This window comes from Furipterus horrens, unplaced genomic scaffold, assembly GCF_987537825.1.
Source record: "Furipterus horrens unplaced genomic scaffold, mFurHor1.1.pri manual_scaffold_4, whole genome shotgun sequence".
NCBI classification, from domain to species: Eukaryota; Metazoa; Chordata; class Mammalia; order Chiroptera; family Furipteridae; genus Furipterus; species Furipterus horrens.
The window spans coordinates 121,039,202-121,054,212 of record NW_028327174.1 but is presented as its reverse complement, the minus strand read 5'-3'; the positions used below and the strand labels follow the sequence as shown (position 1 = coordinate 121,054,212).

Here is a 15,011-nt window from a genome sequence, read left to right as displayed (position 1 = left end):
AGAAGACCCACACTTTCATGGATTTTTACTTCCAGGAACTCTAACAGGTTCTCATGATGAAGATCTGCTCCTATTTTAAGCAGGGGAAGGGGAAAAGTAACTATGTTTAAATATACTCAGAATGTTCTCCCTAATCAAGTTTACCTCCAAGAGAACTTGCTTTACCAGACCCCCATCTGACAGGGAAAAGAGCAAGTAGACAACTGAAGCCCCCAGCATTTCTGTCCCAGGTAAAGAGAGGAAGAGAAAAAGCCATGAAATACTTCTGAAGGTAATAGCTCAGAGCCTCAGGCCCACTAAAACACTAGCTTTAATTATTAAATTATAGAACATTTCCCTTCTCCAAAAACTTACCACCATATAACAATATAATAATAGTTAAGTATAGTTGAGAGAGCTGCAAGACAAAGACTATTTAAGAAGGAGTTCGTAGGGAAACTCAAAGAAAACAAAACAGAGGGAGAAAAACACAGGAACTAGGAAGAAAGCGATGCTCTGGCACCGACAGTTGCAGCAACATTAACAGCCCAGCTCCTAGTTAGGCCAACATAAAACCTCACACTGAATGCCTGATTACCTCAGTTCCTATTACCCAGCTTTCAGCAAAATATTACAGGGCATGGTAAAGGCAAGAAACCCTATAGTCTGAAGAGACAAATCAAGGATCAGGACAAGACTCAGAAAAACAACAGAATCTGGAATTAGTAGATAGGAAATTTAAAATAATTATAATTAACATGTTAGGAGAACGAATGGAAAAAGTGGACAACATGCAAGAACAGATGGGTAATGTAAACAGAGAGATGGGAAACTCTTAAGAATCAAAAGGAAGTACTAGAATTTTTTAAAACAACAACAGAAATGAAGGAAAACAGTAGACTGGGCACAGCTGAGGAAAGACGATATGATTTGGTGTATGAAAAAACAAGAAATCTACTAAAAATATTAGAATGAATAAACTAGTTCATCAAGTTTGCAGGATATAAGCTCAATACATAAAATCAACTGTATATTTCAGTACAGTAGTAACTAACAATCTGAAAATAAAGTTAAGAAAACATATTTATAAGAGCATCAAAAGAATAAATCACTTAGAGATAAATTTAACAAACGAAGTATAAAAAGTATACTCTGAAAACTACAAAACATTGTTGAAAGAAATTTAAAAGATCTCATTAAATGGAAAAATATCTCATATTCATGGGGTCAGAAGACCTAACATTGTTAAGATAGCCATACTCTGATTCTACTGATCTATGGATTCAACACAATCTATATCAGAGTCTCAGATGACCTCCTTATAGAAACTCACAAGCTGATCCTAAAATCCATATGGAATTGCAAGGGCCCCAAAATGACCAAAATAGTCTTGAAAAAAGAAAAACAACATTGGAGGACTCACACTTCTCGATTTCAAAACTTACTATAGAATCACAGAGTTACAGTAACCAAGGCAGTGAAAGACTAAAGATAAACAGATATCAATGGGATAAAATTAAGTATCCAGAAATAAAAGTATATGTCTATGGCTGACAGATTTTTGACAGCGGTTCCAAGATCATTTAATAGTGAAAGAATTGTCTTTTTCAACAAATTGTACAGAGACTAATAACTGCAAGCAAAAAAAAAAGGGGGGAGGGGTTAGATCCTTACCTCATACTCTATGATAAAATTAACTAAAAATGTACCCAAGATCAAACTGTGAGACTTAAAACTATAAAACTCTGCAAAGAAAAAATAGGGAAAATCCTCATGATCTTGGATTTGGCAAAGTATTTTTAGATATGACAATAAAAGCACAAACAACAACAGAAAAGTTATATAAATTACAGAAGTTTGTGCTTCGAAGGACACCATGAAGAAAAATGAAAAGTGAACCCACAGAATGGGATAAAGGATTGACAAATCATATGCCTGATAAGGGACTTATATATAAAAAATATAAAAACTCTTGGAACTCAATAGGAAAAAGACAAAAATAATTTAAATGGACAAAGGATCTGAACTGACATTTCTCAAAAAAAGATATACAAATGACCAACAAGCACATTAAAGGTGCTCAACATCAGTAATGATTAGGTAAATGCAAATCAAAACCACAGTGAGAGACCACTTCACACCTACAAAAATGATTAGAATAAAGAAGTCAGATATTAAATAATGAGTGCTGCTGAGGATTCCAAGAAACTGGAGCCCTTACATGCTGCTGGGAGGAAGGGAAAGCGGGGCAACCATTTTGGAAAATAGCCTGGCAATTCCTGAAATAATTAAATATATTTATTTCTAAAAAAAGAAAGAAAACATATATTCACACAAAAACTTGTACAAGAATGGTTATAAGAGAATTATTCACAAAAATCAGAAATAAACCAAATGTCCATCAACTGATGAATGAATAAACAAAACAGGGTCTGTCTATAGCCTAGAATATTATTCTGCCACAAAAAAGGAATGAAGCACTGGTCCATATTATGCTGTTGATGAACCTTGAGGACATTAGGCTCAGTGAAAGAACAGACACACGGGGCCACATATGGTATGATTCCATTTGGATGAAATGTCCACAATAGGTAAATGCACAGAAGCAGAATGCAGATTAGTGGTTGCTTAGCACTGGGGGGAAGGGGGGAGGGATGGGAGTGATAAAATTATGGGGTTTTGGTAGGGCTGATGAAATGTTCTAAAGTTGAATAAATGGTGGTGCACATATCTGTAAATATACCAAAGACAACTGTGTTGTACCCTTTAAATGGGTGATTTGTATGGTATATGAATTAAATCTCAAGAAAGGTGGAAAAAAACAAAAGAAAAATAAGAAACCAGAGGGGAAAAACTACCTTGTTTATAAAGAAGCAAGGACAAGAGTGACATTGAAGACACAGAATTCTCATCAAAAACCACGCATGAAGGAGAGAACGGGCTGACGGAGAGTGGAATTATCTGACAAAAAACACTGTCATCCAGTGTGAAGGGCTGAGAAATGGCTCAGAGCAGCTCCTGTGTCACCATGCCACTCTCTCACCAGAAGCCATTCCTGCAGCCCTGACTGTGCCCTCTGCCTTCATGCAGGAAAAGGGTGTAGTGGATAGGGAGAGTTAGAAGACCACCTAAGGATACCAGGGTCACCTCCACGACCTGCCACATCTGGAGGGTGGTCTTAGGCTTTACACTGGCCCTGCTCCTTATTTATAAAATGGAGACAAGGCCTTTCCCTTAAGAAGGCCCCGTGGGAAGGGCATACGTGGTGGGGACATGGGTCTCTTGCTTCCCACCCTGTGCCTGGAGGTTCTGAGAAAGGGAGAGGTCAGCCCCCTGCTGGAGCCTGTAGTTTCAGGGAACTATGCTCTGCCTGGAGAGAAGCCCACAGGTCCAGACCCCCCGTTGGGACATGCACTGGGCCTGGAAGTGAGCAGGCAGCAGGAAGATAGAATGCCCACCTGGGAAAGGTGCGACTCCGCAACTCCTTGATGAAAAGCTGGCTGCCGTTCTGCACGGGCTTCACGTCAGGCATCTGCCCAGGGCCGTGTTTGTGCCAGGTCCGCTTCTTCTTCACTGCGGGGAAAACGGGGTGGGTCAGCACTGTGCATAAGCCCCCTCCTGGCATCCCCCTCCCCACACCTCCAGAAACCAGTCAGGAGGGTACCCAATGAGTTGTGAATGCAGCCAGACTCAACCCTCCTCAGGGAAAGTCCTCAGGGTCCTTGGGGTCCCCAGGGACCAGCCCACCCAGCCTCTCACACCTCCCATTACTCTGCGTCATCACATGGTTAGGAGCCCTCACCATCCTCAGCCTCTGGATCAACTCCCACCTCCACCTTATACCTCCTAAATCTATGGCTCAGTGGATGGTACCCAGAAACTAGGGTCTCCCAAGACCCCTCTCCCCCGGCCTACTCAGCACCCAGTCTGCTAAGGACTCATTAGAGGCACCTCCTGAGAAGGTTCCATGAAGGTCAGCCTTCAGGACACCTTCTTCCTTTGGACTTGTCCTCAAATAGTACAGACCCTGTCACTACCCTGCTGGGACCTTCCTCTCTCAGCAGCTCACAGACAGGGGCAAGGTAGTGACCGTCTGCCCCCCCCAGCCCTGGGCTGTGCCCACCTCACATGCCTCTGCACAGCCATCTCGGCCATGTCACCCTGTCCACTCCCTCAGGCAGCCCTGTCCTCATGCGTGCTTCCAGGGCATCGGTACACACTTTGGACTTTTTACACATGAGTGTGTGCACATACCTCTGCTGGACTGCAACACATGCATGCACATTCAAACATGCATGAACACACCCCTCCTAGACTGTGACACGTGTGCACGCACACGTGCATACATACAGAAACATGCACACGCCTCTAATGGACTGTGAGTTCCCAGGGAGGGATGTGCTTTCCTTGTGGCCCTGGCCCCGGGTTCAGGGCAGCCACAGGTAACTCGGTGAGTGAGGAGGACCTATTCCTTAGAACTGCTGGGGGAGAGGGGTCTGAGACAGGTTGACTCTCAACAGAAATGAAACTGGATATGAAGGATGGATGGCAGGGCCCTCAGGGTACCCATCCTTCCCAGATGACGATGGGGAGGGAGTTGTAAGGGTGCCTTGGGACTCCATCATCTCTGAGGCTGTGGGGGTAAGGACAGTTGATGACAGCCCAATGACAATGACCATGCCTGAGAAGGCTTTACCTACAGCAGGAAGGGGAAAGAGGCGAGTCACTGGTAGATGAGCTGGCCTCCATTCCAAATCACTACCCCTTCCCTATCTCCCGTCAAGTCCAGTTGGAAACTATCTCCAACAACGGGTGATACTATGTCATGCCTGTCTATGGCCAAGGTGTGAGTGGATGTTACGGAAACCTGGCAAGATTTAAGCTGCAACTTCTAGAGGAGATCCAAAGGTCTCAGAGTCACCTGCCCAAATCTTTCTTGCCCCACTATCTTATTGCTATGTGATCTTGGGCAAGTTCCCGGGGACCTAGGTGTCATCTTTCAGAGAGGAGCACTAGCTCCAGCCTCCTGGGCTCCTTGTCAGATGTAATAAGGGAATGGTGTTTGGCACTATGCCTGCTTTGGGAAGCACTGTGGGGCACAAGCTTAGGTCTCTTTCTCATGGTTGCTTGGTCCACAGGCAAATTCAGGGTCCACAGGCAAATTCAGTGCCCACAGTCTCTTCCCCATGCACCTCATTATGCCCCTCCATCCAGAGCCTCTGGGATGAGTGATGAACTTCAGACATGAAGGGCTCAGCCCACACCCTGCCCTCTGATGCCCCTTAGAGCTGGGCAATGCCAGGGCCACAGATAACTCCACACTTCCCTTTGGTTATCCCATCTCAGGTTTATTTTCCCCAGAAATTTGCAAGCACTTGCCAAGCACCTCACCTCTTTACAGGGTCACCAGGACAACAGATGGCCTGAGATCATCCCAGCCTCCCCAAAAGCCCAGAGGGCTGGAACAGGGTGCCCATGACAAAGGAAAGGCCCTGGAGTGGGGGACGCCACCCCAACCACAGCCCACATCACTCTGACTCTGAAAATAGCCTAAATTTCATTGTCCTTTCTGCTGAGCATCAGGAAGTGACCCTGGGACATCCTGTGTTCATAAGGCTTTAGTTTACAAGGTGCTGCCCCCCTCTCAAAGGGCCTGAGGTAACAAAGGAGGAGTGAAGTGGAACTCACATACCCAGCTTCCTGGATCCAGGCTGTCCCATGAATGGGGGGCCTGCCTGTTCCCAGTGGAAGGCAAGACTGGCTCTAAGGGGATCCCCACCTACGAGGGGGCCAATATATTCAGCGATCTGAGGTGGGATAAGAAGGGAACACTGCAGAGAGCAGACACTGTCTGATAAGAGACAGGCAATCCTGGTGCTGTGTGGGGGTTGGCAAGGGTGGGATGGGCAGGAGGAGAAGGGAGATGCTGAGGAGGGGACTCCATGTGAGTCTCTCCAGGCTGGCGATGGGGGGAGTGGGGAGCGGAGGGTGTGTCCCATGTTCTCCAGCCACTGTCCTCCCAGAAGGGCCTGTGCATGCCTGAAGTAGCACCTGCATCTGCCCCTCCTTCTGCTTGGCAGTGTGGTCCCAGGGAAGCCCCACTTCCAAGGAAGAAAGCAAGGCTACAGTCATGCCAGGGTCTCCCCTAGGAGGGTTTGCAGAGTCAGAAGGATGCAGACTGCCTGGCATTAAGTGCCCTGTCCCAGGAGGGCACATGAGAAAACTGCATCTTGGAGGGAGCATGGGGTCAAGTGACAGGACATGCTGGGGTGCAGTGGGCAGGAGAAAGAGGCAGCACCTCCACATGACCCCAGAAGTTGGGCCTGAGAAGCAGGTGCTGACCAGCAGCTGGGGCAGTTCTGGACCACCTGGCTTTCTAGACCCCAACTCAGGAGCAGCTCATAGAGAGACTGTCCTACCTGATGCTATGGCTTGAGCATGTGGGCGGGGACAACAGCCAGAGACAGAGCTTCGAGGTAGGGTCTGAGCTCTGCCAGCCTCCCCCTGCTACCCCAGCTACCGGTCTCCTTTCTTTCCCAGGGCCCATGACACCCCTAAGCCCAGAGGCTGGAAGTCCTCCTGCCTGTGGCACCCCAACATCCCTCTCTGACAACACACCCTGGGGAGAGCTGCCCAGTGGGACACCTGGAGTGTGGGGGCAACAATGCCCCACCTCACTGACAGGGAGGCCAGCCTCAGGAAGGATCGAAGTGAGAAATTAGTGAGTAAAGTAACCTCTTAAGCAGTCACAGACCTAAAGAGAGATAACACTGGGGTCAGAACCACTTTAAGGGTATGCCTCCTGCTTTCCATGAGCTTCCGTGTCCACTGTCACTGGGGACTCCTTGCTGAGCTCCCATGGGGACCACGGGGCCCTGAACCAAGTTTATGTGAATAGGGAACCCTGTGGGCTCCTCCTCCCCCCCTGCCACGCCTGCTGCAAACCCCACTCAACGGAGGAAAGCTGGCAGGCCTTGGCCTAGAGGGCCCCCAGCGCAGCCCATGGGTTTGGGGTCTCTCCTAGAGACACAGTGACATAGAGAGGTCTCTTGTCCCCAAGGGGCCTTGCTGTGGAAGTTGTGACTGAGTTGATGTGGCAAAAACCAACTGGTGTGTCACAGACAGGCTCCAGACAGAAGACAGGCTCATTTCAAATAAAGAATGACAGCTAATCTGGAACACACCCTGGTGGAAGATGCTAGAACCTATACCCTTTGTCCCTGATGGCATACGGCTACCAATAACATTAGAAAAAGAAAGCATACACGCATGTGTACAAACATGTGCACACAATGCACTATGCACACACATGCAAATACTCATGCACACACAATACACAGTCACACACATGTGCACATACATGCACACAGAGAATATGCACGTGCACATGTGCACAACCAGGCTACCATCCCCCACACTCTCTGGGGGTGGCTGGCTGTAAATGCCACTTTAAGTGGCAATAACAGGCAGCTGAGAACACTGGGATTCTGCCCAAGCCCAGGAGCACAGTGACAGGGGCTGGCTGAGGAAGGCACACATACCCCCCCGACAGCAGACAAGCTGTCATCGTCAGGGAAGGGTGCTTCTGGGGACATGCAGGGGTGTTGGAGAAACTGCACGGTGTGTGCACACCAGGGCCCACCTTGCACCCTGCTCTAGCCCAGTCCTAGCCCAGATTCATGTAATAGCCCTAAACCACACAGAGGTGGCCCTACCCTCCCTGAGCCCCCTAAGACTGTGCTTCCCCAGAAACCTGGGCTCCACTGGGCGGTTAGACGGGGTCTCTGATGCAGCCCTATGTTTTCTCCAGCCCTGCCCTCAGGGTCAAGTGGTATAACCCCCAAGTCCCCACCTGTTCATCTCTCCCAGGCCCTGACCTTTTCAGTGGTTCAGGAGGTGCCAGAAATGCCACCAGTTAACCCACTGGGTAGTAGTCACCTCCTGTATCTGCTGAAAAGCAGTGACAAACAAATGAATCAGGTAATTAGAGCAAACACCAGTGCTGCCAACTCCTTGGGGTACAAGGGTAAGTTAGAAATTGCAAACTTCCCTGCTTCACGACAGCAGGGCTGTGATCCACCACCACCCAAGGCCAGTGTCCAGCCTGCACCTTCTGTAAGCAGCCCCTGACCTAGCTTGGAAACCAGAGGCCACATTAACATGTCTCATGCCATCTGTCTTGTCCCCAGGCTAATCCCTCCTGTCGTCCCTAAAGACCATAGCACCACACCTCCCAGTGAATTCAGTCTTGGAGTTCACCTCCCAGCCATGACATGGGAACCCCTTTGACATAAGAGCCCCTTTGGATGAACCTGTACCCTGGGAAGCCCCCAAAGGAACTGCCATACACCCAAGACACCAGATGAAGTCGGGGAATAAAACTCTCAGGATGGGCAAACAGCAGACAGTTAGAGAAAGGAAATCGCCTAAGATTCCCTGCAGGGGTGGAGAAGGGAAGGAGAGCAGATACCCATGATGCAAATGTCAAGACTTCCCCACCCCCCAACACACACACACATGGCTGCAGTCAGCTGGGCAGGGCTGGGCTGAGTGGCCCTTTGGACAGCCCTGCATCATGTCCCTGTCTCAGACAAGCTTGGCCTCTGCAGTGCTGGAGTTTGTAGCCCCTGCTGAGGCCTTTCAGAGCTGATGGAGTCTCTGCACAGCTGCCGTGAGTGCAGGAGCTAATCAGGAAGGACTGCAGTGGGCCTAGCAAGGCCATAAGAGGTGGAAAAGGAGGCCAGCAGTGGTCCCCAAGCCCCAGGATGTGACCACCCAAGGAATTTTACCCCAACAAGTGAGGTTGGGAATAAATCAGATCCCAGTGGCATATGTGGCACTGTACTTACGAGTAGACTTCCCATGGGTTTTCTCGCAGTTTGGACAGTGGTATATGTCAATGTCTGGGGCCTCTTCCTCTTCTACCCCAACACAGCTGAAATGCAGGAAACAGACATCACTAACATGCAACAATTCCATGAGCACTTCCCTTGCAAAGCTCCCAGGCAGGTCTTGCTCAACTCTTGGGAGGGGCTGGGGCAGTATGAGTACATATGGGGCTGAGTATGTGAGGGGATAGTGGCCCATGGGGACAAGTCAGGGGACAAGGAGGAGGGAAGGTAGGGCAAGGAAGGCTTTGCCAATGCAGGAGGGACTGGGTGTTCCAGCAGGCCTGTCTCCATGAAAGCTGTCACTGCCTGTCACCACAGAGCTCAGGGAGGCTTAGGGGGTCATTTCATCGGGGGCATCTCTGAACCATGGTCAGGGTCCCTCTGGACCCCCATGAGGGATGGCCACAAATCTCCCAGGGGGACAGCACCATGGTGTGGAGACAACTGGATATCAAAAGAATGAACTTAAACTCCTATCTTACACCACAAATAAAAATTAACTGAAAATCAATTACCAACCTAAATATAAGTGCTAAAGCATAAAACTCTTAGAAGAAAACAAAGGTAAATCTACATAGCCTTGGATTTGGGCGTGGATTCCCGGGTAGGACACAAAAAGCACAAGCAACATCAACAACAACAAAATTAAATGTCATCAAAATTAAAACCTTTTTTTTCTGCACTAAAAACTCACTATCAAGGAAGTGAAAAGACAACATACAGAATAAAGAAAATATTTTCAAATCATATATATATATGTATATATATATATATATATACATATATATATTTATTTTTATTTTTATTTTTTTTTTACTGTGTGGTTGCCTCTCACTCACGTCCCCAACTGGGGACCTGACGTGCAACCTAGTCATGTGCCCTGACTGGGAATCGAACCAGCGACACTTGGTTTGCAGGCCGACGCTCAATCCACTGAGCCACAGCAGCCAGGGCTCAAATCATATACTTGATAAGGTTCTAGCATCCAGAATACATAAAAAATTTTAACTCAACAACAAAAAAACAAACCCACTAAAAAACAGGCGAAGGACTTGAATAAACAGTTCCCACAAAATGAGATACAGATGGCCAACAAGGTCATGTAAAAATACTCAACATCCTTAGTCATCTGTATGCCACTAAAATGCAAATCAAAACCATGACACACCACCTCCTACCCAACAGGATAACTATAATTAAAAAAAAAAGGAAAATACCAAGTGCTGGCAAGAATGTGGAGAAATTATAACTCTCTTACATGGCTGGTACAAATGTAAAATCAGTGGTTTCTATGGAAACAGTATGGCGGTTCCTTAAAAAGTTAAAGATAGGATTACCATATGACCTAGCAATTCCACTTTTAGGTATATATCCAAAAGAACTAAGAACAGGTACTCAAACAAATCCCTTTATACAAACGTTCATAGCAGCATTAGTCACAATAACCAAAAGATAAAAGCAACCCAAATCTCATCAACTGATAAATGGATAAACAAATTGTGGTATAACCATACAGAGGAGTACTATACAACCTTAAAAAGGAATGGAGAGCTGACACATGCTACAACAAGGATGAACCTCAAAAAAATTATGCTGAGTGAAAGAAGCCAGACATAAAAGACCATATATTGTATGATCCCAATTATACAAAATGCCCATGTTAGACTGAAAACTGACTGTACTGGGGATAGGGAGTAGACGGGAAAGGGCAGTGGCTGTTTAGACGGTATGGGGTCTCCTCTGGGATGAAATGTTTGAAACTAGATAGAGGAAATGGTTGCACAACACTCTGAAATGTTCTGAAATATTCACTTTAAATGGTTGATTTTATGTTATGTGAATTTTATCTCAATAAAAGGGAGAAAGAACCTGGCCTCTGAGCATGACACCATCCTGTCATCACCACCACAAACCCCGTCATTGTTAATGCTGGCTGACTGCTCAGTCTGTATTAGGTGGCAGCAAGAGCCCTGGAGGTATTATTTTGGAACAACCATGAAATAACGGGGATGATTATTACTAGCCCTGTTGTACAATGTGGAAACTGAGGCATGAGAGGTTAGTTGTCTGCCTAGAACCAAAGATCTCCTCACTGTTCAATGGGACACTCCTCTCCTCACCCAAGGCACTGGCCCAGCACTCAACAGACAAGACCCACTGCAGGCCACCAAGGCCCTGGGGCCCCAGACAGGACCCTCCCTATGGAGCTGCCACAATACCACAATTCTGGGAACAGACCCTGCAGCCCAGAAAGACCTTGGCACATGTTTTTGAAAACATTAAGTTCACTCTTCATCTTAGAACATAACTGAAATAAAATGCCAGCGGTCTGAAGAGCTGACTGTGAAGCAGGGTGTGAAGACATGTTTGCTCTCATGATGCAAGTAACTTTCTAAACAAACATACAAAAAATGAGAAAGGAAATCAGAGAGAACACTGATGGACTGAAAGTGCTCCAAATCATGAAAACAAACTTTCAAGGGCAAAATATGAAAAACATTTATAACAACTACAATCAAGTGTTTCTACCCTTCCTCCAGGAACCAAGGGCCTCTCCCTACAGAGCATCAGCACAGAGCCAGAACAGAAAAAGCACCTGGCTACTGTGGAAAAGAGACTCCCCTCACCAATCCATGAAAAGCTCACTACAATCACAACACCACATTGTTTTCTCTTGACAAATTGATCACAACCAAACATATCACACCAGTGACACTGATGCTGATGAAGGCATAGTGAAGAGGGCAGCTGCAGCCAGACTACTGCTGATCTGTCTCCACAGCACCAACCTGGGCCACCAGCCTCAGTTTGCTCATCCATCAAGTAGCCTCATGATACAAGTGATCACACTGGGATGAAAGTGGCTCAGGCTGAGCGCTGCACAGCTGTGCAAGTGATGAGCTCCCACAGCACACACCCACCAGGAGCCATAGTCAGGATCAGTCAGGTTCAGAAATTGGACACATAATCCACACCTCAGGTCCACAGCCCATGTCCACACCCCCTGTACACACCTCAGGTCCACATTCTAGGTCCACATCTTGAGTTCACACCCAGAATCCACCCCACATCCATACCCTGAGTCCACACCCCACCTCCATATCCCAGGTCCACAACCCAAGACCACACCCTAAGTCAACATCCCCTGTCTATACCCCCCGTCCACACCCCCTGTCCACACCCCACCTCCACATGCCAGGTCCACAACCAACATCTACACCCTGTATCCACACCCTGGGTCCACATCGCAAGTTCACACCTGGCAGCAGCTCCAGCCTGTCTTCTCACTGGCAGTTCCTAGAGCAGACAGATCCTCAGGATAGCCCACCTCTCTGACGGGTCTGCTTCCACCCCAGCAGGGACCATGTATACCCATGGCTATCAGGTACCCTTGTCTGCCCCACCACAGGACCCTACAAGGGGAAACGGCAGGCTCCACCACCAGGCCTCTGCATGCCACTCTCATCTAAAGGCTGCATGGGGGTTGAGTTCTGAGTCAGTCCAAAGGAAGGATATCAACACACCTTAAAATACAAACCCCCATAGAGATTCAGTCAAGATGGCAGCATAGGCACAACCACATCCAAATTACAACTAAAGGGTAGAATGACCATCAGCCAGACCATCAGAAATCTAGTTGAATGGAAGTCTGACAACTACAGAATTAAAGAAACTGCATACATCAAGACAGACAGGAGGGGCACAGACACAGACAGGCTGGTCCCACACCCATGTGTGTTGGGTAAAAATTTGAGAGGGATGGCTTGGAAGTGAGGAGTCCCAGCCCCGGGTTCCTGTGCCAGGAAGATAAGTCCCCACTATGTCTGGCTGCAAAAACCAGCAGTCAGTGAAAGAAACTGCTGGAGTGTCAGGCAGTTCCTGTTAAAGAATCCACACATGGACTCACCTACTCAGATTCACTCCCTCTGAGCTCCAGCACCAGGATAGCAGCTTAAAAGGCACCAGTGGCATATAGGGAAAAACTGAAGTGCCTGGCATCAAGACAAGCAGAGGTCATTATCTCTTTTCTTAACCCCGCCTCCCCCCCCCCCCCCCAAAGCTGGCAAGCTGATGCCACATCTGAGATTCCATCAACCTGGCTAACACTGTTTGACCCACCTTGGAGGTCCCTAGAGACTCCGTCCCACCCAACTTACAGGCCCACCCAAGCTGCTTTTCCATATGAGTGGCTGGTCTGGGCTCATTCTTCAGAACTTCCTAAATCCTATCAAAGAAGCCACAGCTGGCCTCAGTGAGCTCTAGGCCCAGCACTAACAGCAGTCAGCTTAGATTCACAGCTTGGGTTCACCTGGGAATCTCCAAGCCCAGAACAAATAGCTCAGGAAGGGCTACCCCCGGCTAAAAACAGGTGGGGGCTAACCTTGGCCTGCACCACCCAGGAAACCTCAGGGCCAGCACACCCAGTGGACAGTTACAGACCACACTGGAGCACCACCACCCTGCCCCTGCACAGCTGAGCCTCCAAAGAGGGTGGAGGTTGTGGTCAGTGGTCATAGCCAGTCCTTGCAGCTGACTGACCTGGGTAAATCCCTCTCATTGATCTGCCAAAAGCAACCAAGGCTCAACTATAAGAGGAAGGTATACTCAGCCCGCATGAAGGGTGCACCTCGAGAACCCAGTTTGGGTGATAGAGGAAGTTGTGCCACTGGACCCTAAAGGACATCTACTACATTAGGTCACACTACCAAGACACAGAGACAAAGTAGCTCTACCCAATACACAGAAACAAACACAGGGAGGCTACCAAATTGAGGTGGCAAGGAAATATGGCCCAGATGAAAGAAGAGAATAAATGCCAGGAAAGGAACTAAACAAAAAGGAGATAGCTAACCTATCGGATACAGAGTTCAAAACACTGGTTATCAGGATGCTCACAGAAATGGCTGAGTTTGGCCACAAAATTTAAAAGAAGAAATAAAGTTTATACAAAGTGAAATAAAAAAAAAATACATGGAACCAACAGTGATGAGAAGGAACTCAGGACTCAAATCAATGAGTTGGAACAAAAGGGAAAAATAAACACTTATCTGCAACATAAAGAAGAAACAAGAAATGAAAAAATGAGGAGAGGATTAGTAACCTCTGGGACAACTTTAAACATACCAACATCCAAATCATAGGAGTGTCGGAATGAGAAGAGGAAGAGCAAGAAATTGAAAACTTAGTTGAAAAAAATAATGAAAGAAAACTTCCCTAATTTGCTGAAGGAAATAGACATACAAGTCCAGGAAGCACAGAGAGTCCCAAGCAAGCCATACCCAAAGAGGACCACACCAAGACACATCATAATTAATACCAAAGGTTAAAGATAAAGAGAGAATCTTAAAAGCAGCAAGAGGAAAGCAGAGAGTTACCTTCAAAGGAATTCCATTAAGACTATCAACTGTGTTCTCAAAGAAAACTTTGCAGGCAAGAAGGAGCTGGCAAGGAGTATTCAACGTGATGAAAAGCAAGAGCCTACAACCAAGATTACTCTATCCAGCAAAGCTTTCATTTAGAATGGAAAGGCAGATAAAGTGATTCCCAGACAAGGTAAAGCTAAAGGAGTTCATCTTCACCAAGCCATTATTATATGAAATTTTAAAAAGACTTATTTAAGAAAAAGAATAGCAAAACTATGAACATTAAAATGACAACAAACTCACAACTATCAACAACTGAATCTAAAAAATGAAAACAAAAACAAACTAAGCAAACAATGAGAACAGGAACAGAGGTATGGGGATCCTTTGGAGGGTTATCAACTGGGAGGGAGAAGAGAGAGAAATGCGGAAATGGTGCAGGGACTAAGAAGCCTAACTGGTAGGTACAAAATAGGGGGCTGTTAAGAATAGTATAGAAAAGGGTGAAGCCAAAGAATTTACATGCAGGACCAAGGACATGAACTAAGGGGGGGTGGGATTGCTAGAGGAAAGTGGGGTACCAGGTGGTGGGAGGCAAAGGGAAAAAAAACTGGGACAACAGTAACATCATAGTCAATAAAATATACTTTAAAAAAAGTACAAACCCCCAGTGGGCGTTCCTTAGACCTGGTTACCAGGACAGTCTCCTCAAGCACCGCTGCTGGTCCCACATGTTCTTGAATCCCCACTGTACTCTGGTAGGTGAAGGGGAACAGCC

At 47.0% G+C, this 15,011-nt stretch overlaps 1 protein-coding gene across 2 annotated transcripts in view; it reads right to left on the bottom strand.

Annotated features, from left to right (window-relative positions):
* The window catches only part of PHF2 (PHD finger protein 2), an 85,120-nt gene that overhangs the window by 31,171 nt on the left and 38,938 nt on the right, over positions 1-15,011 (bottom strand). For both annotated transcript variants that reach the window (XM_090274008.1, XM_090274007.1), the window contains exons 2-3: positions 8,829-8,914; positions 3,438-3,552 (exon numbers count right to left, since the gene is read on the bottom strand). In XM_090274008.1, coding sequence (XP_090130134.1) covers positions 3,438-3,552; positions 8,829-8,914 — 201 coding nt within the window. The remainder of the gene's footprint in view (positions 1-3,437; positions 3,553-8,828; positions 8,915-15,011) is intronic.